Source organism: Cyrtonyx montezumae, unplaced genomic scaffold (genome assembly GCF_038088225.1).
Source record: "Cyrtonyx montezumae isolate F1298 unplaced genomic scaffold, pur_monq_1.0 scaffold_3, whole genome shotgun sequence".
Taxonomy (NCBI): domain Eukaryota; kingdom Metazoa; phylum Chordata; class Aves; order Galliformes; family Odontophoridae; genus Cyrtonyx; species Cyrtonyx montezumae.
Window position 1 is genome coordinate 101,687,244 of NW_027072034.1, and position 27,508 is coordinate 101,714,751.

Sequence of the window (27,508 nt, forward strand, 5' to 3'; positions counted from 1 at the left end):
GTTGAGGGGTGTTTAATGTTAAAGAGAAACTATACATCTGGGATGGTGGTGAGGAGGATTCTACAGAGCCAAACAAGGTGACCACCTGCACCCACCCCAAAGAGGACAGATGGCAGCGGCATGAGGAGTGCTTATGCAGTCGTGTGCGCAAAACTTCTGGCAGAATATGAAGTATATCTCCTTTGCAAACGTCCCTGGGCATCGCCCACTTCTCCTCTACAATGACAAGTTTCAGCATGGCTTTAAAAGGAGAAGTTCTCCCTCTTGTATACTGCCATGTAGACTGAGCTGGACAGCCTTCCCCTGTGTCCAGGCAGCATGGAGGAGCTGGGTGCTGGCTTCACTTGGGACTCCCAGCCACAGGTCTCACTTTCCCTCCTCAGAGCAGCAGTCAGACCTTCTGCTACCATGCCATGGGCTTTGCAGCATCCAGGAATACATTATGTGGGAATTTAAGCTATGTTCTTGTGCATGAGCTTTGGCTAACTTTCCCTTTCACGTGACGAAACCATTTAGAGGGATCAAGAATTGGTTCCAAAATCCCCACTGGGGTTTAGTGGGGCGGCAGGGCTTGACACTCAGACAGCCAGGACTCTGCCACGCCTGGCCGTAATTTCAGATGTCCAGGAACAGTGCAAAAGGCTGAGATGCAACGCTGAGATAGCAGGGAGCACCCACCCTTCTCCTTGCTGCCGACTTGGTTTCTGTCCTGAAATGGTTGTGTGCGTGCGTGCAGGGGGGTTCGCTCTGTCAGCACCTCTGTGGCCTCTTCGCCCTGCCCGGAGCCTCCAAGGGGAGATGCACACACACACACTCCCCGGCAAAAGGGGAGGGATGGCAAAGCAGCCGTCTTGACGGGGGAAATCTCAAAACCAAAATGTCTCTTAAATAAGCTTCTTTAATTATTATCATCATCTGTTTATTTATACAAATATAAAATATATTTATATAGATTTATATAATATAGATTTGTTGCTTTGGTGGCTCTTTTCATTTACAGACGTACTGGTCAACGATCTCTGTGCACTTTTTACACTTGACGTAACAGCACCAATGGAACTTGCAGTGGCAACGCTCCACCTGGACGCTCTTGAACTGGTCGTAGCCCCGTCCGCAGCACATCAGCTCGCACCCATCCATGCCCTCTGAGGTCTTGTTGCACAGGCGGCCCTGCGTGCCCAGCGAGCCGGTGGTCTCATTGCGCAGGCAATAGTCCGGGCTGGGGTCGACGTAGACCAGGTCCTCCTGCGTGGGCATGTTGAAGCGGTTGTTCACAAGCTCCAGCTTGCCCTTGCGACTGATCCGCATGGCGGCCGCGCTGTCGTACTTCTCCTTCAGTAGGTCGCCCACCTTGCGGAAGTCTGCCAGCTGCAGCCAGCACGTCTTGAGGCTGCAGGAGCCCGACACACCGTGGCACTTGCAGGCCACGTCCGCCAGCTTGTACACGGCCTGTAGGAAAAGGAGTATGGTCAGCGACAGCGTTCTCGCTAAGCCAGCACCTGGCTTTCAGTACAATGAATCCACAGTCACATTTTTGTAACAGCTTTGATTAGCCCCCAACCCCAATTCTGCTGTTCCATCCTTCAGAACAGATAAAAATCTCCTCTTCCTCTGGCTACAATCCAGTCCCCTAAATATTTCTGGTCACATCGCTGCTAACCGTGACTTCCCTCACCCCACCTTCTTTTCCTCTGACAGATTGCTGACTTGATGGTCAGAAACAGGAAAAACCATAGGGAAGAGCCCTATCCATGTGCTTACGGAAATTCCCCACGCCCCATGGACCACCCTACTGCATATTTTTCCCTTCACAGTTGATACAAGGGAACACCTGGAAACCTGTTCATTTCCTGCCAACTAAAACAGGAACTGATGCTCTAGGAATAGATCTGCATCCTTTTGGAACAAATCTATGAACCTGTGCCTTTTCCTTCTCTCTCTGCCAAGGATCTCATTCCCTGTGGTTTCCAGAGTAGTCCTGTTTTTCAGAGAACAAGGAGCAGTGATGGTAGTCGTTCTGTGGAAGGTGAGCACCTTCACACTGACAGAGCCATCCACATCTCTTCGATGCGTTACCGGAACAGCAGATATGTGAGCCCTAGCTGCAAATTTGCGCCATCTCGTGTCCATATACTCCACTGCACTAAAATCACTGGTGAAAAGCAGAAGGGCATATGCTTCAAAAAGCAAACACGCTTTTTGCTACTGTCTTCTCTGAAATACTCCGAAAAAAAAGTTCAGTTTTCAGAAGTCTAAGAGAGGTATCTAAGAGAGAAGTCTAAGAGATGCATCTCACCCCTGAAAACGCAGCACCTTGTACTGCAAGGAAGGACACCAAAATTAAGAAATGCTCTTGAGAATTTATGAGTGTAAAACCCTCAGGAGAGCAAGTATGTGATGTAAAGGAGAACAGTCCTCACTCTCCTTCTCCCTGCACTAGCTGGGAGGAGAGAGAGAAATTTAAAAACATTTTAGAATAACACAGCTCAAAACCTATGAAAAAAAAACAAGACCCTCATGCGCAGGTCAGGCTTGTTCTTTCCATTAATTTCAGATGCGGTACCGAACTGCTGGCTATGTGAGACCCTGTCAGCACTAACAGGAACTCAGAGTTTACAAAGTGAAGAGCTGGCATCCGCATTCAGTCAGAGCTACCAAGTGTTACAGCATTTGACTTCCAGAGCTCTTTACGCTTTACATATGAGGCTGACATCTGCTCTCCCATGGCCATCTTGCCTCTTGCACGTTCGCAGGGCACGGCCTCTGCCAAATCCCACATGCCAAACACAGCTATTTGGCATCGGCTGCAGAATTACCACCAGCTGCAACTGGGGTGGGGAGATCAAGGAACGTGAGAAAAAATAGGATGTTTTGAAGAAGTCAGCAATACGTCTTCTAGCCAGGCTTTCTGCTGAAGAAAGCAGCCCAAGTCTGAGGTTCCTTTCCTGCCTCACTCATTGACAAAGAAGGTTTCTCAGCTCTCCACATTCACTTGCCAAGAAACAAGCGATTAAGGCGATCCTGCAAACAGAGCCTTCTGCGTATGACTACACTGCGGACTAGCAAGGAGAGGTCAGAGTTCTCCTAAAGCAACTGCCGACTCCTGCTCTAATGAACACCTAGTGTTTTTCACAGCTAGCGAAGATTCAATTGGGCTTAATGGCTAAATCACACGGAGGCCAACCCAGCTCCCAAGGAAGTCAATGGGCTGAGTCCTGAAAACAGAGGAGCTTTAGTTCTGCTCCTTGGAGCTCAATTTGTGGAGGCAGTCGCTCGCAGTGCAGTGTACCAGGAACAGGCTGGGAGTTAAGTGGTCGTCTTGGATTGAATGGTAAAGTGTGGAGGACCAACCACACTGCTACTTAAGGACTCCTGCTAGCACTACAACCAGACAGAGTTACAGCTGAATTTCCCGAGCCTCAGACACTTACTATATCCTCGCTGCATTGCCAGTCTGCTCGTTATGAGCTTTAGTTAGCACTTTTTGGTTATGGTTCCGTCAAATCCCAGGCCACTCATGCCTCCCTTGCCCTTGCATATGTTTTTATAAAGTATTATGATTCTTCCTAATCCCAGGCTTTGTTCCTTTAGAAAAACACTGCAACCCGATCTCTCTCAGCTAATGTCATGGGGCTGAGTTCACTCCGACTTGGCTTTAAGCAACTGATGCTCAAAACATCTGGGCCGTGTGGGTGATGGCCGTGCGGGGGAACACGAGCGCTACCAGTTACCACAGGTAAACATGGCGCCGCTCAGCTCCCCATCATCGGCATCCCGCTGAGGTAACCCCAGCTTCAGCCTCTAAATGGCTTTCCCCTCTCCTCTTGGCTGCCCAGACGGCGAGAACACAGAGGAAATAGGGGGGCTTCTTTCTGACTGGGCGAGGGTCAAGGTAAAGAATAACAGACCCCACGTGTACTTCTGAAGGCAGGGTCTGATTGATGGCCGTGCCACTTAAGCAGGTTGAAAATGCCTCTAATGGAAAGGCTTAAAGGCCCTTCCCATAAGCCCAAGTTCTCTTCCAATTCTTTTCTTGCAAGTATGGGAAGAGGAAGAGAATTAATGGGGAATTCTTATGTGGTCAATTAGCCAGACCCTCTTCCAGGCTCTCCTGGCACTGGCTTGAGTGACTGATGACTGAGGACTGCCATATGCTCACTGGGTAAATAGAGCAGAAGGACTGACCACAACAGCCCGCCTGACAAGGGCGACAGATAAGGAATGAGAAAAAGAAGAGAGGGTAATGGAGACCAACTGGAAAAAAAAGAGACAGATGGGAGGAAAGAGCATATTGAGATAACAGCCAAAGACAAACAAACAAGGGCAATAAAGCCAGGAGCACTACCACACGGACTGTGACGTGGAGTGAAGGGGTGATGGGGTCAGGAGTGCCTGAAAGATAAAAGGACTCAGCTTCCTTCCTGGCCCTCTCAGGTCCTCATGAGAAGTGCTGAGAGTAGGGACGATCCTCTCTCCTGCCCTCAGAGCTCCACAGGGTTCAAGAGAACTGTCTCACCTAGAGGAAACTGAGTGGGAACACCTGCCAAAAACCTGCCCAGAAATCAGAAACATCATCCACACAAACTCGGGCTGGGAAGCGGGAGTGAGGCTGCACAAGGGATGGCCACTGGTGGTCACTTAGCAGTGCTCACTGCTGCATCCCCTTCCAGCACTCCTTTCCTGCAGCACCAATTTCAGGAGTACGGAGTTGCATAGGCACCTTCTTACTTGCAAAACCAAAATCTCAGAAGCGAAAACATTCAGGAATTTAGGACTAGCTGGGACCTCCTTGCTTATTAAGTACAATCTCTTGCTATTGTAGGCACTACTTCAAGTAATGCTTTTCATAAATGTATTGAGTGCCCTTTTTAAAGCAATTAGGTTTTCAGGCACCATTATTCTGATCACTATTCCAATGATAAAGTATCTTTTTCTAATTTCCAGCCTAAACGTTTTCACTTTATGCCCATTTGCTCTTGTGCCAAATTGGCCTTTTGCTTAAAAAGTACTTTTCCTTCGCTATTATTTCTCACACTAACACAGACATCAGTCATATCCTCTCTCAGCTCTCACTCCTCTAGGCTAAACATGGCAAGCTGTTCTAGCTTGCTTTCTTAAGAAAAGATTCCTATCCCTTGGGTCAAGCACAACAACCCTTCTCTAGTCTGGGGTCATTTTACTTGGGAATATGAGAGCATACAATATTTTGGGGCCTTACAAGAGCTTAATACAATGGCATTACTATTCCCCAGTGTTTTACAAGAAGACTTTCCTTCTTATGTTGCAGGGCATTTGCCACCTTAGGAGACACTGCATCTGCTGTCACCTACAGCTGACTGCTGCATACAACCCCTTTCTAGTTTCCTAATGAGTAACAGTGTTCTTCGTACAGGACCCTGAAAGGACTGCTTTAATATAGTTTTGCTTGATGTGAAATTAGTTTCTCCTCTGTATCATAATATCTGCCACCTCTGCATAATCAGCAAGTTTCATCATCCCACTCCTAACTCTTGTGCCAAAGCTGAGAAGCAAAAATATGAAGTGTTGATCTTGAGGCGAGTCCTTGAAGAACTCTGCTAATTAAGCTTTGTCAAGATCAATATGCATCTTTTCACACAACTTGCTGACATCTTGCCTCAAACCAGTTTCTTATCCATCCCACAGTCACTGTATGCCTCATCTTTTCCAAGTGTTTCCAGGTGGGAAATATATGAATTATCTCACAGAAGTTTAGCTAAATCATTTAGCTGTCACTTACCTACTGAATCTATTTTAGAACGTCAGTGATGTTCTGAAAGACTGTCTGATCAATCTTTGAGAAATTCAAGAATTTCTGTTCCTGTGAACAGTACCAAGGTCACTCTGCCCATGCTACCAGGTGCCAGCTCTTTCGGAGTGCCAGGGCACTAAAAGGGCTATTCCTGTGTCTTGAGGGCTTTAAGCTTCCCAGTTTTTGCTTCCACTTTGGTGGTCATCATTTCCAGTTCCCTTTGCTGCCCCGTCAACATGTCAACATTTCCAAGAGCCGAGAGGAGAGGCAGCTTTGTACTGGCCAGACAACCCCAGAATTCGCAGCAAAGTCACTTCAGATTTGTCTTAGGCTATATCAATTCATATTCATCTCCTTTCCTGATCCCAGCATCTCCATTCCTCGCTACCCCCAAACCTTCGTCTATTCAACCCACCCCAACACCCCTGTCCCATTTACCCTGCATTCTCCCAGCCCTTTGCTGCCACTGCTTGACTTCCATCTGGATCACAGATTCATAGGGGTTGAAAGGGACCTCCAGAGATCGTCCAGTTCATTCAACCCAATCCCAAACGTCTTTCTGTCCGCAGCCCCCCTGCACAATCCCACCTATTGCAGGTCTGCTGGCCCCGAACATCAGTACGTGCTGTTCATCTCCTCTTCCCCTATTTGTCTACCTCCTTTCCTCACTTTCACAGGGTGCCCTCAGCATCACCACTGCCTGTCCCTGGGGCACTGTCCCTTGCTCTCCCCAGAAAGCACAGTCTCAGGAGGATTGACACTGCAAGCATCGACTCCTCTAGGTAGAAGTGCTGAGGACAGAAAAGGACCTCTCTGTTGAGCAGCAGACAAATGGTAGCCCTCCCTGTGAGCAGTGTCTCATTCTGACTTGAAGCCCCAGGTGAAGCACTCACTTAGTTTGGGGAACAAAACTACTCTGCCTTTACTCAGCCCCATCCTCAGTGAACAGCAGCTCCTTTCTCCCAGCCTCTTTCAACTTACTAAGTTTAAAAAAAAGCACAAAACTTTTGCTGTTTCTATTACTACCCTTTGCAAGGTCTGACTCAGCTTGATTTTTCACTGTTCTCACTTCATATTTACACTTCTTGACCTCTAAGACAGAGTTTTTGTTATTTATTTGCTATCGGTTCTTTTTTTCCATTCTTCATAGGCTCTTGGTCTATTCCTAACAGCTTCTTTGTGGTAGTTATTCATTCAGTGAGGTCTGGATATTCTTCCTACAAGCTTTTTCCTCTTGCTTGGCATGCAGGATTGTAATGGCTTTAGCATCTTGGACTTGAAAAAGTTCCAGACCTCCTCCACATCGAGTTCCTCGGCTGAGTTTACTAACTGGCTCCCTTACTTTATCAGAGTTTGTTCTTTGAAATCCACAAGCTTAATTACACACCGGTTTATACTTCCACTCAATTTAATCTAAACGTCTCGCGTTCACCTAATCTAAGGTTATTTTCTGTGGCCATCTGTTCTACAGAGTCTACCAGAAACAACCTTGGAATAACATTGTCTTTTGCTGGGCTCTCAGGAAAGCTTCAGCCCAGGTCCTGAGCTAACTGGAGACAAAGAAATTGCCTCGAGGGTCTTGTCTGCAGAGGCACAAGCGCTGCATCACTCCAAGCACAGTTCAGACAACTTACTGCACTTGTAGTAAAGACAGCACAGAACTGCTTTTAGCTGTATCCTTAAAGAAGACACAACTTTCCCCCCCAAAACCATGCCTTCATTTGAAGTCACAACTCGGTTTCTACCACATACAACAGCAATAGTAAGTCGTGGTGATGTTTTAGCCACGCTGCAAAGCAAGCATCTTCTAACTTGATCTTCTCAGTCAGATGTTACTGACGTTCAGCCACCCCTTCAAACCACTGACTATTTTCTATCCCTGGTTCTCACAAGGCAACAGCACCAGCTGTTAAAAAGGCTGGTAACATTCACTCCCTGTTATACAAAGGACATTTATTTGAAGCAATCCAAATTCGTGACTCCAGGCATACAAGATGTTCTAAGTATGTAATGCAGTGAAGACATCGCTTTTAGATTACTGCTCCATGAGGGATGATTGCCCTTTCTAAGTAAATGCAGATTCTCCACCTTCCCAAGCAAAAGAAATGAAGAAGCAATTTAAAACAAAACAACTCAAACAAAAACCCAGTGAGTTTCAGAGCTCTCAAGTCTGCCCTTTTCTGCCTCCTGCAAATTTACTTCTATTTCATTTTGCAAAAGAAGTAGAGTATTTACAGTGCTTCTAGCTGACACATCAATTTCACAACCAAAAAACAGAGCAAATATCTTTGGTGGCAAAATGAAGCTAAAATTATATGCAGAAAAGCAACACACGCGTGGGAAAGGGAAAGGTAAATCAGTAATAACTAGCAGTTAATGGCATAAAACTGATAAGGAAACAGGATATTAGTTAAGAATGTGTAAAAGAGCAAGGCTGAGTACATGTAATGGTATTTTTAATGTGTGTTAGATATAAAATTAACTTCAGAGAAGCTTACTACTGAAGAGGAACGGTAACATTCTTAAACACTCTTTGGGGATGGCAAAAATATTCATCTAAGTATTCCTGTCCTATATTTGGAAGGAAGAGGAATTACGGAGTTGTATTACACATCAACAATGGTACACCTTCCAGGCTGTTAATCACAGTCACAGGAATTGTGTAAAAAGCAAACACACATATACTGGATGCATTAAAAGGTGGTAACTTCACCTGTATTTATGGCATGGGTCAGACCAACGCCAAAACTCAGCACATATTTTGGTGTATGAGTTTTAAAGGATACAGGACAACTGGAAAGGGTACTAACGTGATGTGGAAGCAATCTGACAACTGATGAAAACATCTGCAAGTGAGACAGACTGAAATTCTCAACCACGGTTTTCAGAAAAAAAGAAAAGAGAGTAGTGAATAAACCACAGCAGATAAATAAGGCTATGGAGAGGAAGTTCTGATTGGTAAAGAGTCTTTCAATCTAGCTGTGAAAGTCAGAGGAAGAACTGACTGGAAGCTCACACCAGATAAATTCAAATGATAATGAGGTGCAGTGTCGAAAGAGTGAGGGTGATTAATGACAGTAGCATACTCTGAAGGAGGTGATGGATTCTCCATCTCTAGTGGTCTGCAGAGCAAACCCATCCATCTTCTCAGAAAATGCCTTTTGCCTTGGTGCGAGTTATTTATTTTGCCCAACTTGCAACTGAGCAAGGTGTAAGTTTCAGAGGCAGCCAGGCAGCCTGACTCTACGTTTGCTTCTGGCCTTACATTCCCAAAAATCTGGCAGAAGATTTCTCCACACATCAGCAAGCCGTTCTCTTCCCCGTCACCCTGTCCCTTTGGCAGCTCAGGGAAGCACATTTCTGAGACACGGACCTGGACAGCGGGCCATGAGAGCACCTAGTTTGTTTGTCAAGGGCTTACACGCCTGCACATAGGTGCCATCCAGCTTCTCAGCAGGCCCCAGAACTCACAGGCTTTAGTGATAGTAGAAGTCAGCCACTAAAACTGCAATGCCACATTGTCAACAGACAAAAACATGCAGAGAATGGGACCGCACCACTTTAATAGGAGTTATTGGGGCACCGCTGGACTATCCCTCACCAACCTCCAACAACGCGGTATCCCGCTGCCTCACGACCTCTGAATCTCACCAACTGGGAAGGGTCAGTGCTCGTCTTACCCTGCGACCAGCCTCGTTGTTCTGCAGGTTCATCAGCATGCGAGCCTGCTCCTCGGAGCCTCTCACGTAGTTCTTCTCCCTCTCCTTGGCATCCACAAACTCCTTGGCGAAGCGGTACCCATACTCCACGTTATCCCCGCAGCCGCCCCACAGCCAGTCCCGGGGCAAGTCCTTGGGCCGGGCCGTGCGGCTGCAGCCACAGCTGGACAGCTCTCCTTCGCGGCACGCACGGCTGATGGCGTTCACCACGCCAGCGGCGCTGACGGCGTAGGTGAAAGCGGTCTCTCGGCTACCTGCAAGAGAACGGGAGAAACAAATTAATGACGGAAAAGCTCTGGCTACAGAATTAAATGTTTGGCCAAGTGTAAAAGGACCAGCCTTTCTTTGGTGGAGGGAGAACTGCCCTAACACGGGCTGGCATCCGCTGTGCGTTTTCCCTCCGCAATAACAGCCCCAGGCAGTTGCCTGCCCAGTGCTGGCAGTTTCTCCGTGATCAGGAGCCAAACCTGACTCTGACATGCACCACGAATGGGGCTGAGATTCCCGATACGGCCCGGAGGATATTCTGGAGAAGAATGTGTTTGTCATGAGTTTGTACTGCTGTTCCACAGGGACTATTATTTTTATTATTTTTCTGTTTGCCCAGTTAAGAGCTCTGGAAATGCTAAGCCTTGCCCAAAAGAAACAGCAGCTCCAAAGGAAGGGACTGCTCAGCCTTCCTTCCCTCTGTGCTTCAGGACAGCCCTTAGTATCATAGAATCATTCTGAGTTGGAAGGAACCCTTAAAGGCCATCTAGTCCAGCCTCTCTGCAGTGAATAGGGACACCCACAGTTAGATCAGGATCTCCAGAGCCCCGTCCAGCCTGACCCTGAGTGTCTCTAGGGACGGGGCATCCACCACCTCTTTGAGCATCCTGAGCCAGAGCCTCACCACCCTAATTGTATAATACTTCTTCCACATATCCAATCAAAATCTCCCCTCTAGTTCTACTTTGAAACAATTTCCTCTTGTCCTATCAAAACAGACCCTGCTAAAGACTCCATCCCCTTCCTTCTTACAGAGACTCTTTAGGCACTGAAAGGCCGCTCTCAGGTCTCTGCAGGGCCTTCTGTTCTCCAGGCTGAACAGCCCAGCTCTCAGCCTGTAGGGGAGCTGTTCCATCCCTGGGATCATTTTTGTGGCCCTCCTCTGGATGTTCTGATTTTAACATTGAGGAACCAAGTTATTTATTTGCTGAAAGTACAGACGCTGCCAAAAGCCATTGAGAACAACCAGTAGGGTTGGGGCTGTGCAAGGGGAGCATTTCATACAGCCAGACACCAATCTAGGACTGCTTCACTTCCACTGGGACAAGCGTATTTAAGGGGCACATCCAGTTTCATTTTGGTTAAATACAGTCAGCAAAGACTTGATTCAAGATAAACTGCAGGAAACCATTTTTCCACTCAAAGGCACAAGCTCTCCCAACACCTACAGAACCACAATGCTGGACCAAGTCAGACTTTCCCATGCAGACAACAATAAATGAAAAGCCTTCAGTGAAGCCCAGAGGTGGTGGGTGCCCCAAATCTGGAGATGTTTAAGGTGAGGCTGAACAGGGTGCTGAGCAACCTGATCTAGCTGTAGATGTCCCTGTTCATTGCAGGGGAGTTGGAACAGAGAGCTGTTAAAGGTCCCTTCCAATGCAAACGATTCTATGATTCTGTGACTTTCTCCTTTCACCTGCACGAGACAGCCCTGCTCAGGATGCATCTGAGCAGCTGCAGCAGATCTACTCTCTCTGCTCCTGGCACAGGTTCACTGCAGCCAAAGTTGGGCACCAGTGCAGCCAGAACATTGCAGCCTGAGCCAAATGCTGTGAATTGTCATGGCTCTGCAAGGGGGGGGGGGGGGGGGGAATCCACACCTCCGTATCACCATACACTGTGATAAATACCTAAACCAACGCCTCCAGAGTTACTATATGCATCACCATGCTCCCAGGTGATAAACTGCCAAAGCTTCATGGAATAAGCAATGTGATGCTGGTGGGCTGCGAACAGCAAACCCCATCAAGAGTTGACCCTCAGATGCTCTCCAATAAACTAGGATGCTCCCACGGGGCAGGTGCCCCAGGAGCAGTTTGTCACCACTGCTCAGTGCCAGCTCCCTCAGCAGGACCCAGGTGATGCTTTTGGTATGCTCTTGTTCGAATTTGCATGTGCCAACACTCTGCAATTAATAGCGGCTTATCACCAGCTTAGTGGTAATGACCTAAGACAAAGGCGAGGCTGTGAATGGCATCCACCTTGCACCACAGCTCGGCATTCTTTTTCTTTTTCCCCTAAATGAGGGCTGTACACTAAGGGCTTCTGCCACGTGCACAAGGAGTGATAAAATGCTGCACAAAACAGCATGCAAGGGAGAGTCATAAGGGAGAGGACTGTGCCCCAAGAACCTTCCTGGACCAAGAGGCAAAGAGGAGCTACTCCCAGTCAAGACAATTCAGCTGACACCAGCCCACCAGGCAACTGTGGTCCTTTTGCAGTAACCAGTCCAGCTGTTTGCATGGCATGGGTAGGCAACGGCCCACTGTGCAGCTTTACCACTGTGCCCATGCGGTGGGAGCCCTGCAGGCAGAGCAGCCTTCCTGTTCAGTGCCCTGCAGGAGCCTCACTCCTCGTACCTGGAGAGATGGAAACACACACAGGGACAGGACTTCCTGGGGCTGCAGCTTGCTCAGCAGAGGCTGCATGACTGCAGGTGCTTAGGATCCCTGACGCTGTGGCGGAGGCTGGCTTTGTACTTTCACTGTCCCTGTTTAACTACCCACGTTTCAGATGGAGCGGCACACAACTCACGTGCAGTCCCTACATCTGCATAAGGATCTCGAGATGGTGCAGTCTCTGGATCTGCACGAGAAGTTTGGGATGGTGGCAGATGAGTCTGCAGCAAGCAGCAGTAGTTTTAATTCCTGGCTGCACGTGAAGCAGAACAAACTGTGGTGCTCAGCTGACACACTTTTGGTTTGGGAGGCAGAATCAGATGTGAGCACGAAACCCTGCGCTAACAAAAAACAAATCTGTGGGCTTACAGATCCTTTGGCTGGTCTCCTCACTGTGTTATTTCTGCTCTTGTAACATGCTTCCAGCCTTGAAAAAGCCTGAGGATGTCACCCCATCTTCTCAGAACCCACCTTAGTCGTCCACACTACTACACCATCATCCCAGTGCCTAAACCTGTGTCCTGTGGGTGGGTGCCTGTCACTCTGCTGCTGACAGTCCAGGGCTGTGTGGGGCTGTGCCGCCCCGCTCTGCCTGCCGGGCATCAGGCCTCCTGAAGCTGAAAGAGGGAAACAAAGGAACCCACCGCAGCCAGAACGAAGCAAAAGAGAAGGAAGCGTGTTGCTCTAGCTTTTTCTAATGGAAAAGTTGTAGCTTCAAAAGACTAAAGGGGAAAAAAAAGCATTTCCCTGAAGTTTTCCTGTCTCCGGGAAAAGTATTTCTCTTTGTTCTTGTCTTTTTATGGCTCTTTTTCTCCGTTTTGCATTTGAAAAGGCAGAAGAGATAAGATCTTTGGCTCCAAAGAGGACTGACTGACCTGGAAGTCCCCCTCACTCATTTAGGATTGCTCCGCGGGAGATTACAGGCTGTGTATTCCCTTCTCCCCCAGGGACATGCCGACATGAACTTCTTGGGTGCTCTGCCCTCTTCTACATAAACGCAGCAATAAGGAATGTGTATGTATATAATGTATGAATACACACATATGCCATCTAAAATCTGCCTTGACAGGACAAGAAGCATCTTCAGAAGGATGAAATCTTGTACAGTAGCAGATAGTGCTGTCAAATAAGCCAGGAATTACATTCTAAAGCTAAGGGTGACTCTCACAGTAACACAAACACCGGGAAAAATCAACACTAAAAAGCTGCTACTGGCAAATCCCTGTCTTGCTGGGCTGCACTGCCTTGCTAGCACACACCAAATGAACGCACAGTAACTGAACACAGATCAAGTGTCTCTCCCATCCCTGCGCTGAGCCAAGCACTGTGAGGTGGGAAGCAAACCAACCTTCCAGGTTTCTGAGTGAACACCCTCCTGAATTTCTCCCAGGCTTCAGACTTGGCCAGGGTAGGTTCTCCTCCCCTCAATAATCTAAGGCAGCTCGGGAAGTCACGTAGCATATGCCATGCCTGCAGCGGTGGGTGGGCAGCCTCGGGTTGTTGGCACACCGCACACCTTCTGGGCCCTCCTTATCTCCTTCCCCCTCTCCACATCTCCCTGGAACGCCTCTGCAGATATTCCAGTCTCCAGGCCCTTCTCATTCCATTGGCACCACGTGCAGGGATAGGGCTGTGGTCCAGCACTGGGTTTAGGGGCTGAGAACAGGAGACAGGCACACAGCATGAACCCGGGGGAAGAATGGCTTTATAGCTGACATGACCTGTGAGATTAAGGGGTTTGTTTTCTTGTCTTAGCATCTCACTATAAAGTCAGCAAAAGTAAAATCAGAAGGCAGAGCCAAGAGGGAGGAGGAGAGGCAGCATCCCCCTCCACAGCAACTTATTGCAGACACTGTCTGAACATACTCCCCCAAAGCAGGGATCTAAAGGATCTAGGAGCTCTCTGCTGGGACAGGCTCTTACACAGGGGGCGCACACAGGCCACTGCCTCACAGACACCAGCAGGTCCCTCCCAGAGATTCCCCAGCACAAACTAAACAGCAGCAAGATCACTGCACACAACCACCACATACCCACACCACCTCTGTCCATGTCAAACCCCAAAACTACTCTCAAACTAACCTAAAAGCAACAAACTCGTTTTAAAAAGGAGGTCATAGAATCACAGAGTCATTAAGGTCACCTCTACATGATCTCAAACACCTGCAGGAGCTGTGAGTGCACCAGCTCCCTGGGCAGCCTATTCCTGTGCCTCACCACTCTTTCTGAAAAGTTTTTCTTAATATCCAGCCTGAACCTCCCCTGGTGCAACTTGAGGTCATTGCCTCTCATCCTATTGCTGCTACCTGGGAAAAGAAACTGACCCCCACCATCACTACAGCCTTTCAGAGGAATCACTCATCTCCCAACACCCATCTCTTCCCCTCCTCCCATTCGCCTGCTGATCTTTCCCGACTGCTTGCTATCCTTCACCTCCCATCTGTATTTCCCCTTCAGATCACGCTACATTTTTTTTCAGGTTTGGATCAGCCTGGGGCTGCAGGAAGGTGCCGGCGAAGAGCGCTCTTTTCCATACATTCTTGTGAGGTCACTAGGATCTCTCTGGCAATCTGTACGTTTCTTCATTCTTTAGGATGTTAAGTTACACAGGAGGCAGGGATGCCAGAAGGGTATTTGCTGTCCGCTCCCTCTGGCTGAGTTGCAGTTTTCATACCCCGAAGCACAAGCTCTACTGACAACCTGGGACTACGCACTGCCTCATCTGGTCACCACCCTTGCTATCAAACAGCGAGAGATCAAGGATGCACAGATGCCTTGGATGTGTGTCAGCAGCTGAAAGTATGTGTCAGGAAAATGTGCTTCCCAAGGGCGCATCCCGGGGAAGAGGGGGTTTGTTGGGGTGTGAGCTGGACAGATGAGCAGAAAGGCTGGGCTGGGAACGGCTCTGATGGGCTGGGTTAGGGACTGACATGCAGGAAAATCCCTTAAATCCTCCAGAGAGACATGTAAGAATTTCAGTACTGAATGGAAGCGATCGCCCCAGCGCCCTATTGCCTCGACGTTAAAGTTCTGAAGCTTTCTGAGCGAGCCTGAAAGGCATTCAGAGAAGCTGGGAGCAGCCGAGGCTGCAGGAAACAGTTCTCCATCCCTCATTAAGTGATCCCCCTGACCCTACAGCTGAGAAGTAGTGCTGGCCCTGGATTCTTCAGCGTCAGCTGAGTGGGTGCGACACAAGAACCCCTTCTCGCAGGGGCTGGGGTATGTGCATGTGAGTGCGTGTGAGAGAGTGGCTGCTTTAACACCTTTTCTTTATTGTCCCGGCTGTCGGACACATCAAACCCAGCCCGGATTTCTCAGTTTCTTGCCATCAGATGATTGCATTTCAAAAGGAGCCGGGACAATGCAGCCAGGTCACACCTCAATTCAAGTGCAGCGATGGCCTGCCAACGCGCCCCACACAGCCAGCAGGGCAGGAATTATAAAAATCTCTTCGGTTTACACAGAAAACAGCACAGAAGGGAGGAGGGGGCCGATCCCAAGGGGGGAGCCAGTATTTCCCACATCTCAGGGCCACGCTCCCTGTCCAAGGGCAGTCCAGATGCAGGGCACGATAATTAAGTCCGTTGTTCCCAGCTCAGCTTCTCTCCCTTCGTCCAACCCAGCACTCAAACAAACGCAAGCCATGTCCCACCTCCCCGGCTCCAGCCGCGTCTCAGCGTGGGCAGTACCTGCGCAGCAGGGAACGGACAAGCTAGGGGCAGCGTTAGGAGCGGTGCTAACGGGACACGTCGCTTCCACGCGCGTGTAAGAAGGGAGAACGCCGCTCCTACCTATTTTCATGACCCGGCCGAAGACGGACGTGTTGTCCACCGTGCTGCAGTTCCACCTGCGCTGCCGGAACTGGTACTGGCACTCCTTGATGGCACTGCGGGCCCCCTCGCCGATGAACACCATGTGTTCCTGGTAGAGCTGGCACAGCTTGCGCTGCCCCGGGGACAGCCCCGGCAGCTGACTGCACACGGGCTGCGCGCCGATGATGTACATCTCCGGCCTCTGGATGGGGTTCATGGCCAGCGACCTGCACGGAGAAACGTCGCGCGGAGGTTGTGGTCCCACAAGCGCTGCCGGTCCCAAGGGCTGGATGAGCTCCTTGCCTCGCCCTCCCCGCGCAGCCAGATGCGAGCCTTTCCCAGGGCTCGAGCGGGAGGAACCCGGCATGGATAGGGGGCACAGAGCTCTGCGGGAGCGGAGCGGGACCCGCTTCGCACGGAGCGCCGGCAGCGGTGCCCTCGGGGCAGATGCTCCGGGGAAGGGGCTCCTGTGGCAGCGGACGGGAGACCTCTCCCCCCATCGCTCCCTCACGCACAGCCCGACCCGGGACGCTGGCATCCCACCTCCCCAAAACCGGGGAGCTTTTGGGGCAGGCGACGACAGCACCCCGCGATACGGCACTCGGCCGCCGCACTCCTCCCGCCCCGGGTCGCCTCCGGCCCCGGACAAAGGCTCCGCTCGCAGCCCCGCGCCCCGCTCTCACTCCCTCCCTCCCTCACTCACCACCAGGAGTTGGCGTCGGCCACCGGCGAGGTGCAGCTGCAGAGGAGCGCGGCAGCGAGCGCCAGCCTCGGCCCCGTCATGGTGGGCTGCGGGCGGCGGCGGCGCTGGGGCAGCCCCCGCGGAGGCGGCCGCCGGCACGGGGCGCCCTGCGGAGGAGGAGGAGGAGGAGGAGGAGGAGAAGGAGAAGAAGAAGCGCTGAGCCCTACGGCGGGGTCTGCGTGAGACGGGGCGCGGCCCCCGGCCCCCGCCCACCCCACGGACCCTCCCCCGGCCGCGCCCCCCCCCGCCCCCGACGGCAGCGGGGAGCCCCCTCCCCCCCCCCCACCCCGGCGGCCCCGTCCTCCCTCCCGTCTTCTCCCCGCAGCTTCACAGCGGACTTTGAAGTTCCTCCCTCCCTCCCTCCCTCCCCTCAGCACCGGTGGTCCGCCCGTGTCCCCCGGACGGGCCGGCGCCCGCAGCCCCGCGGCGGCAGGTGTGCGGGAGCCGTCGGGGCTCTTCAAATCTCCATGCTCGCAGTCCTGCCACGACCCCACGCCACGCACCGCAGACGGACGTCCCCACGGCCACCTCCGGGCCTGGGTATCCCAGGCCAGAGCCGTGCCACGAGCACCCGGCCTTTTGTTCTGCCTGCAAGCACGGCCCAAGCCACAAAATGACCAGAGCCAGCGGCTCGGGCCCCGCCGAAGTATATTTTTTATCGAATTCCTCACGGTGCAATTGCTGTGTTTGTTTGCAGCACGCTCCGCTTCCTGCCCCGTCCAGATGTGCTCTACCTGCAGCTGGTGGCCCGCCTCACCTGGCAGGCAGATGTGCGGCTGCCAGCGCCGGAATGGGCCCTGGGACAGAACAGCCTTGTGCGACCCGCAGCCCGTGTGGGATGGGAGCTCTGCGGCCAGCACAGCGGGACCCACAGCGTGCCTGCATTCACACCGTTATACCCTGCTTCTCCCTGCTCCCACGGCCCCGAGCGCAACGGAGGGACGGTGAGGACTGTGTGCACACAGCCACGGCTGGGGGCTGCTTCTATGGGGAATAGACAGAACGGAAAGTTTATCTCTGGGAGTCTGGGGAGGAAGGAAGTCGTGTATGGATGAATGGCTTTTCCATGACAAAGAATGAGGCTGCACAGACACGGTGTGATGTCACCCCAAGAATTTCCAAGCCGGCTTCAGATATACAAAATCCTTTCGCTGATGGAGGGGAGCATGTGTCACCTTTTCATTTCTACACAGCCAGTGGGAAGAACTATGGCAAAACAAAATAAAATCAACAAGAAGATAAAAAAGGCCCGGCTGTTTCACACACATACACGCAAATAAATGACACGGAGAGGTGCATCTCCACCCTTCGCCCTCATCACGTCTCCTCATGGGTGCTGAGGAAGGAGATGCTTTGGTGGAAAACATCTGCAACTCTGAACTCCAGCTCAAGACTTCTGCTGGCACAAGTGGCTGTGGATGATGGAGGTGCTGGTGACTCCCAAATCAAAAGCTGCAAGTGTTTGGCACGTGGTGTGAAGAATACCACCGAGGCCCCTTTCCTTGCTGCTATCTGTTGCTACTTGCCCTACGGGTCTTTAAAAGGAGCTTTCAGTTCAGTAAACAAAACGCTTGGGTTCATGCACTCAAGCCTCTGCTGCCCTAGGCAACTGCCTACCGTGCTGCCTAAAATTAGTACCTCTGTTTGCCTTTGTTCAGTTTTCAGAGGTGACAACTGCACCCGAAGCATGAGTTTGCACACACGAGTGTTGGAAGTCACGCTGGAGAGCTCTTTCCCCATGCACCGCAGCGAAGACACGAGGCTCCAAGAAAGAAAAGGGAGGTCGTGTCCATGAGATCATTCCCAAAGATTTGGCAGGCGGTGTAAAAGTTGAGCTCTGGCTGGAGGACAGCCCTGATAAACTGGAAAAGGAGAGCTACTCAAGCAAACTCCTTGTCCTATACTGACTGCTTTCCAAAAATGTGGGATGTCCCCAAGTGTGACACGCATCTTTACTGAGTGCTATAAGCAGAGCTGAAAGAAAAGTGTCTCCTTCCGCATAACTTAAATCACCATTCCTGCATCTTGTCCAGCTTCTCCCAGACTGGGGAGAACTGGACGTGCATTCCTCCTGTTGTGATCACGAGCCTCTTTCAAGTTCCTGTTTATTTCTGCGACTCGACTGTGGGTCAGTGCCTGTTTCTCATGCCTCGCAATGTGCAGCGTATCCAGAAACATTCATCGCTCTCTCCCTCCGGACTGACATGACACACTTAACTTGAGATGGGAAAAATGTTCACTTAAGTAGAGTCTCCTCTATTCAAGGAGCCAGCAGAGATACACAGGGCTACGCTCTCTGGAAGGAGGGTTTATGTGTGTAAATCTGTGCTGTGGGCAGCACCAAGAGACGTACCGTACTATACCACATTACTATACCTCCGTTTCCAGCAGCCAGGCTTGGTTTTCACCACAGCTCTTACCAAGGCTTCGGGAATCTCATCAAAGTTGCACCTCTGCCCATTCTGCTCAATCAGTTGTACAGGGAATATAGACCTGTCCCTTGCAGCCTTCACCCAGAAACCACATCATCTGTTATCCTCACAACCCATTTGGGATTCTGCTGCTCCTTGCTGACAACCAGCCCCACCCTCAGCACTGTGTCACTGTGGTGTCACACTGGTGCCCACATTTCATGACCTAGACATGCTATTTGATACGTATTATGATTACTACTTCACCTGCAGCAGTCACTCCACAGGTCCAGCTTACAGAAGGCGTGACAAAGCCTCCTCCAAGCACCCCAATGCCCATCTCTCTCCCCTTGCCTTTGCCCTGTCATCTATCACTGCTGGAAGGGCAGATTATTCCCGTTTACATTCTGCTCCTTTCTGGTACTTGTGTGCTCAGTTTGATCTCCTGATATGCTCGTGCACTACTTTTTTCTGCATCTCATCACCTGCCACCCCACTGACAGATCCAGATTTCCTTTCACCGCTACCTTGCTCCTTCATTTTTCCATGCCTGCCCTGGCCAAGGGCACTTGGTCTCACTGTCACCAGGCTGTGCTGTGCACAAATGCCAAGTCACAGCTGCCAGCCTCAGCAGCACGGTGACAGCTGTCCCTGGAGTGCCTAACCATGGAGAACAAGAATGGAAGAAGACAGCGAGGAAAGGAGAAGTACTGAAAACAACAGAAGAGGCCAGACACTAAAATTGATCTCAAGACATGTTTCTCCCTAAATTCATGGCTAAGCACCCTGATGCTTAATAGAAGGCGGCAGCAAAAAGCCATCCCTGCAGGTACACACCTGCCTGGAAATCATCTGTGTTTATGATGGGCAGCCCACCTCAGCTCCCTGGTGGGAGTGACTATGAGGAGGTATCCGAGCAGGGATCTCAGGCCCGGCAGGACAGCATGGCAAAGTCACTGGTGGCACCAGTGGGTGGCACAGATGGCAGGCCAGTTTGAGGGAGTGTTTGAGGGAACAATTTGAGCCACAGCAGCCCAGGGGAAGGCAGCAGCTGGTTTAAGTATTTCTCTCCTAACTCTCACCTTGCAAAGCACAGGACATCCTTAGAATCATAGAATCATGAAGATTGGAAATGACCACTAACATCACCCAGTTCAACCACACACTCACCCCTACTGTGCCCACTGACCACATCCCTCAGTGCCACATCCACATTTCTTGAGCACCCAGAGATGTTGACTCCTCCACCTCCCTGGGCTGCCTGTGCCAGTGCAGCACCACTCCTTCTGAGAAGAAATGTTTCCTAATATCCACCTTGATTTAATTTCTCTCTTCTTCCAATTCATCTTCAGAGACGTTCTCACACAGCCCAGCCTAGTGAAAATAATACTAACCATTAGCTAGCATGGCAAACACTTCACCTTACAGAAAGGGCAAGAGAGGTGCAGGAAGGGCTGGGTAAGAAGGTCAAAACTGAATTTGTGGCGCAGACCCATCTCCCTTCAGCAAAGCTTTAATCCAGGTGCTCAGAAGTGAGCACACAGCCAGCCCCCCTGCTGAATCAGGGAAGCCTTACAGTTTGCCTTCTTTCTCCATTCTTCAGAGCACTGGCTATTTCTGCCCTCAGTTACATGTTGCTCCTGCTCACATGCAGTGCATTCAAAAGGACAAGTAAGAAACAAAACATGTGGGGGATAATGTCCCAGTGAACTGAATCATCGACATAGCTAACACTGTTACCAAAGCAAAGAAAAAAAAACATTTTCCAAGCATGCTTCCGTAGTTTTAGTATTAAAACAACAACAACAAAGCACAGAAAAAGCTGAAGCTATATATAAAGTTCTGTCAACACCAGAAGTTTACAGTGATTTAAACAACTTCGGAACTTATCTATCCTCTGTACCCCCACATGTCTGTTCAGTGCAGGACTGTCCTATTAATGCTGCATGCAACAGATTTAAGGTAAACCTGTTCAAACTGTTCTGGAAATAAACTGCATATACATTTGTACCAAAAAGAAGATCTCTCCTCTATTTCAGTGTTGTGCAGGTTAGTCACCCTCCAAACCAATAGCAAAGCCTTCAAAATTAAGATGCGCACCGATTTAATAGAACTGTGCAGCTCAATCATTCATTTTATTTTTTCCTTTTTAATTAGATGTTCGGAAGAAGGGGCCGCGTGACATTTCAGGGACGAACCACACCATCTTGTGAATACATTTGCCAAGCATCCTGAAAGCTGTTTGCTTTCTTTGGGTCCCTACACTGTCTGCAGTTTCACCAGGCGAAAAGCTTGACTCTTTCTCTAATTTCCAGTCTAAATGATTTCGTGGTCAGCTCACACCCATTTGTTTGTGTTGCCAGCTCATCCCTTAAAGCTCTGCACGCCAAGACCGAGGCTGCAGCCAACAACAGGGTCTGGGGCCACGCATACCTCTACCTCCTACCCCTGGGAGCTCATAGCAGCCCTGTGCTGCAAGACATTGCCCTTCCAAGGTGATGATGTAAGCAGAAGCCCCTTGCACATCCCACATTGCACTGGGGAAAGCTCTATCCTGCCAGGAGCTCAGCTTCAAAACGAGGAGTCTGATTTCAGAAGCACCCTGCAAAGCCAAGCTACCCCTTTCCTGTTTTTGACACACAAAAAAAAAAGTCGTAACCACCAGTATCAAAACTCCAAGGGTTTAATCATCTGGAAAATGTAGGTGCTTATCTGACACCTCATCTGCTCAGAAAGTGCTGCTCGAGCCCGATGCAGGCAGCGTACACTGGGGAATCTGGCCTTCAGACAGAGATGAAGGAGGGCAGGTCCACTTCTTTCGACACAATGTGGGCTTATGTCACCTATGAACGATGACAGGACCCGATGTTGTGTTACTGTTACCACCTCTCCAGATCCTACTGGTAGAAGGAAACAAACAGCTACAAACAATTTCTCATTCCTGGTCAAAATCCACCTGTGCATATGATTATGCACCAATCTATTAGGGGACAGAGGGCTTGCCTTAATATGTGTCTTCAGATGCAGTCGTGGCTGGGAAGAAAGCTCGAGTCCTCTCCCATGGCCAAACTTTACCCTGGGCATGTGTCACCCGTCCCCGCTCACACCACGCTGCACCACATCTTTATGCTGGCTGCGTTTCCAGCACTTAATGTGCACCACAGCAGCACTTCCAGCAGGGAGCACATACAGAGCCTGGACACACACAGCCATCGGTGTCTCCTCACCGGACCTCATGTCTGGTGACTACAGCAAGTGTCAGGTCAGGACCCTGTCTGCCTGGCACTGCTGCTGATTTGCTCTGCCATCTCGTTTGGGTTCTATTTGGGTGACTGGAATTCAGTCTCCTTATTTATCCAAGGGAGGTAGATTAATTTTAGGACCAGTATCATGACATTGCCTGTGGATGCCATGATAGTGCCTCTGCTGGCTCTGATGCCTTTAAAGGTTCTTCAGTGACACCATGTAAATACAGTTATTAACTCCAAATTCACAGTGAAACCTCAGGCAGAACTTCCCAACACAAGAGAACAGTCTATAGGTGACAGTTCCAAAGAAAGAAATGTGCATGCTCTTCCCTTGAAGCTAATGGGAAAACATGCACCCAATTAAGCAGGGTTTGGTCTTCCAATTGCCACTTAAATTGAGAAAATTAAAATTACCTATTTTATGCTGACACAGAAAAGGACATTTACAGTACTGGAAACTTTTATTCCGTGTTACCTTGAACACATTTATCCTCTCAGGACACAATGCCACTGAATATGCTGACTAGAAAAGTCCACGGAACTTCTGTAGGCAGAACTCATCTGGAGTTAAATCCAGCTGGCAGCAAGTCACTACTGGTGTTCCCAAGGGTCAGTGTTGTGGTCAGCCCTGTTTAATATCATTATTGATGATCTGGACAAGGGGATTGAGTGCACCCTCACAAACTCTGCAGATGACACCAACCTGGAAGGAAGCATCGATTTACTTTCAGGGTAGATCTCCAAGGTAACTAGTGGCAGTGGCCTCAAATTGCACCAGGGAAGGTTCACATTGGATATTAGGAAACATTTCTTCTCAAGAAAGAGTGGTATGGCATTGGAACAGGCTGCCCATGGAGGTGGTGAAGTCACCATCCCTGGAGGCGCTGAAGAACCGTATGGATGTGGCATGGTTAGGGACATGGTTAGTGGGATGGTGGTGTTGGGTTGAGGTTAAACTAGATGATCTTAGAGATCTTTTCCAACCTTAGTAACTACAGTTGATGATTCTATGATCTTGGCTTTGATAGATAAATACAACATTCATGCAGTGAAGCATGCCCAAGAAAAAAATAGCACATTTGTAGAGAAGGTGAGGATTGCTTGCCTTGCAGGTGAGGAAAGCATGCCATGTTGCGTAGTAGGGTGATATGAGTGCTTCCTTGTATGTTTGTTTCTGTACAGCACGGAAACAGTGAATGAGGATATATGCACTGTAGGTTGAATTACCCAAAAGAATAGCATCCGCAAGAAATAATGGAGTGGATGGTATATTTTGCTTGGCTTATCTGGGTGGTAAACAGACAACCAGTAAATAAAAAAAGGCTCACCTCTTGCAGATGATTGAGGACCACTCAAAACTCCACAGGGGAGGGATCTCCAACAAGAGACCCTTGCCCAATGGTGGGCAGCCCTTAAATGGGATCTGGGAGAGGTGGAGCCAGACTGCACCCCTCCCAGTCACACAGTGCATTGCCTTCACCTGTGCTCCTGCAGCTGACTCAGTGCTCACCTCAGCTGATCAATCAGTGGTTCAGGCTGTGATTCAACAGTTCCCATACATGCACCCACCCCTGGGGTGGGCACTGTGTAGAGGAAAGAAGGAATTGTCAAAGTCTCTATTCTGCAGGGAAAGCAAGAGATCCTAGTAAAGATTTATGCTGTTGCAGCAAAATAACTTCCTCACTTGGAGCAGAAACGAGCTCTCTGATTGTCTTTCCTTTACTAGTGCTGACAGAGTGTGCACAGTTCTTTGGTCAGGCGCGATGCCACGCTATACCAGGAGACTCCTCACCAGCAGACCATCATCAGCATTCCCAGCTCCTCATCCACCAGCTCTGATTTTCCCAGTACTCACTGCCTCTGATAATGCATTTTGAAAGGTTTGCATGAGTGGCCCTCACGCCGCTAAACACAGAGCAAAAACATTGTTATTTATGACATGAATGTGTCTGAAAATACAGTGGTGTTCACATTCACGAATACGTCCTAGAGAAGGCATGCATATGAGACATCTGAAAAGAAATCTGTGCGTGGTGCATAACAATTATAATATGTTTTCATTTACTCAGCGTCTCCTCCACACACAAGGGAGTGTAACAAAATGTAACTAAACTCGCATATCCTTGCAAATGCGAGCATTTCATACAAAGGTTAAACAAAAAAATCTGTTTAATGTCACTTTGGGGATTAGAGGAAACAGAGTAAAACAAACACGCAGAACAAACTTTGAGGGGTTGCTTCAGGAAAAGCACGTGTGTGAGTGTGTGCCATCACATCTGCATATTCAATACGTCTTGCTGGGACAGCTAGGGGAAAATAGGAAGCTGGAAATTTTCAGTGTGGGAATTAGATGGAAGAATGTGAACCATGTGAAACAAAACACGGCGGGGCTGCCAGCTGACTTGCTAAAATGCCAGTGCTCTCTAGGATCCGCCAAAACACAGCAAGGCAGTGTCCCCAGCAGGCCTGGGCCCGAGGCCTGGGCCCACTGGGAAGCACTGGGGCCTGGATTTCCAACATGTGCATTGTGCCTGGACTGCTGGGTACCACACGTCGGGCAGCGGGAGCCCAAGCACCTACTGAGGCAGGTGCACACCTCCCACCCAGACCCTTGGGTCTGGCTTTCGCCACTGATGCAGTGGGGCCTAAAACTCCCTCAGAGCAACCAGAACCGCTGCAGAGCTCACGGTACAATCGCTCACATAGAGCTCTGACCCTGCCAAATGACACGCACCACAGAGATGCAGAGGAGTATTATTAGGTTACCTGCCGCTTCCCACGTCCTGGCAGCTGTTGCCATTCTATAAATATTTTCAGAGGTTTCTATATATCTAAAGGTTTCTTGTTTACGTTTCCCGCTTTAGGGCATTAAGAATAATCTTGAGACGAAAGGATTCGCTGTTCCAAGAGGAACATAAAGAATACAGCCTGCATTTGCTGGCAAAAAGCATGGAACAACAACACCAACAAGACTGGGAAAATAGTAGATCTCAGGGGTGAAATAGTGGAAAGAAAGCTGCTTTTCCATGCAATTTAGTCAGCTAGTATGCTGGAAAAAAAAAAAAAAAAGGACTAAAAGCAGTATTTTGATCTCACATTCTCCTATGCATATACATATAAATAAAAAAAACTTGGGAACCATCTTGATTAAAGTGTTCTCATTATGCATGACAGGGTCTGGCTACATGACTACACGGAAGACTAATAAATGCACATCAGGCCAAGGGTTCCTTTTTCCAAAACAAGTTGAAAGAACCAGCATAAAACACTGACTTTGTTTTACCCACTGAACTTCCACCCCCAACACTACGATCTCCATACTTTCCCCTACTCTTCTTCTATCTGCTCTTCATTTTACTCCCCCTGTTTTCAGAGACTTTCAAGATTTTTTGTCATGTCCTGACAGATACTGAATTTAGGCCAATGTAGCAGTTTGAATGAGGTTTTAGAGTGTCTGCACAGTGTCCCAAAGTGGAAACTAGAATTGTCACCACTTCTCTATGTATCTATTGGATTTGCAGAACGAATGAACGAATAAATAAATAAATAAATAAAATTTTGGGGAAATCAAGCAAATCTAGCAACAACACTTTCTGAACTACTACTTTTAGGAACACAGAATCACAGAATAATTTGAGTTGGAAGGGACCCTGAAAGGCCACCTAATCCAATCCTCCTGCAGTGAGCAGGAACACCCACAGCTCGATCAGATTGCTCAGAGCCCCATCCAGCCTGACCTTGGGTGTCTCAGGGATGGGGCACCCACCACCTCTCTGGGCAACCTGTGCCAGCACCTCATCACCATGACTGTAAAAACTTATTCCTTCCATCCCATCTAAGTCTCCCCTCTGATGCTGAAGTGACTTTCCTTTGGCTAGAACTCATACAAATCTCCCATTCTATAAAATGTAAGTCTGCATTTTTATCCCGCATTCCATATGAAATGACATTCTGTAATTCTGCAGTTTCTTCTCCTTCACACTGGGCTGAAACTGTGGCAATGATTTTTGCAGTGTTTTTCCAAAACAGTAAAACCTTATTTTTCAGTTTTCCTCTAAAATCTTAATTGGAGCCAATGCTCATAGGGCAGGTGACATAACTCCGTCCAATTCTAGTGAGCTGCCAACTTTAGAAGGCTATTTACTACCTGAAAATGTGCCGGTGGCTGGGGTCCAGGGAGGGAGGAGTTAACGGTTAAAATCAACACTGCAGTAATCCTTGGGCACAGAAATACTGTGTTTTAAGAACCGTACGGCTACATCCGCACCTTGGGCTGAGCTTACCTTCTTGTGAGGTTACCTCTGACTCTACTGAAGAGCTTATGAGTAAGCCTCCCATGGATGTTGCTGCCAAGTGCCCCCAGAGCAGGATCTGCGCAGGTGTGGATGCCTCTCTGTCCTTGGAGCTATTGATAGAAGGGTCGGTGGCAAGCGTCCCTCATGTCCAAATAACCCTTGCTCATAAGCTGTCCAGCACCGCCCCATCTACCCTTCTGGCTCCCGCTTTTCTCCCATTTCAGCCAAAGGCCAGAATGTACCCTCTTGTTCCAGCTGAATGTAACACAGTGTTTGCCCTTCCCTGCTGGGCTTTGGCCCATGCAGCTGCTGGAGGCAGCCCTCTCAGCGTGCTGCTGTGACAGTACCGCACTGCACCGCACCAGAGCCGCGGGGCTGCCCGCTTCAGCTCCGCTCGTAGAGGTCTCAGAGTTCAATCCCCAGGAATGGCTTAGGAAAGCAAGCACTACCTGAAAGGCCTCTTTGTTTTTCTGCCACTGTTTTTAATAATAACGATTACATCAGATACTTCCCACCATCTTGGTCGTCTTTGGTACTGCTAATCGAGGACAGACAAAGCCCAGCATTTAAAATAGCACCCGGTGCAGTGAACTGCAAGCGCTGAGGTTTGAGATTTTACACCCTGCTCTCCCAGAACACTTTCTCTTCGATGATTTTAGCCAGCAGGTACTGAGGTGCATACAAGCTACAATGGGTGTGACATGCACGGCGAAGCTGTGGCCAGGGCCCCAGCCACTTATCCCAGCCCAGTCAGCTCTGTCACACAGGAGCAGATGATAGGTGATAGGTATACGAGATCCAAGCACAACTGCAAGGACCATAATCATTTTGGTTCTCCCAGTAAT

At 49.5% G+C, this 27,508-nt stretch overlaps 1 protein-coding gene across 1 annotated transcript; it reads right to left on the bottom strand.

The window, feature by feature from the left end:
- Window positions 1-753: 753 nt before the first annotated feature.
- On the bottom strand, window positions 754-16,777 carry WNT5B (Wnt family member 5B). Its single transcript, XM_065741161.1, has 4 exons — window positions 16,671-16,777; window positions 15,947-16,194; window positions 9,451-9,743; window positions 754-1,449 (listed from the first exon to the last, which is right to left on the bottom strand). The coding sequence occupies exons 1-4, from the start codon at window positions 16,748-16,750 to the stop codon at window positions 991-993; spliced, it is 1,080 nt and encodes a 359-aa protein (XP_065597233.1). The 5' UTR covers window positions 16,751-16,777; the 3' UTR covers window positions 754-990.
- Window positions 16,778-27,508: the final 10,731 nt, after the last annotated feature.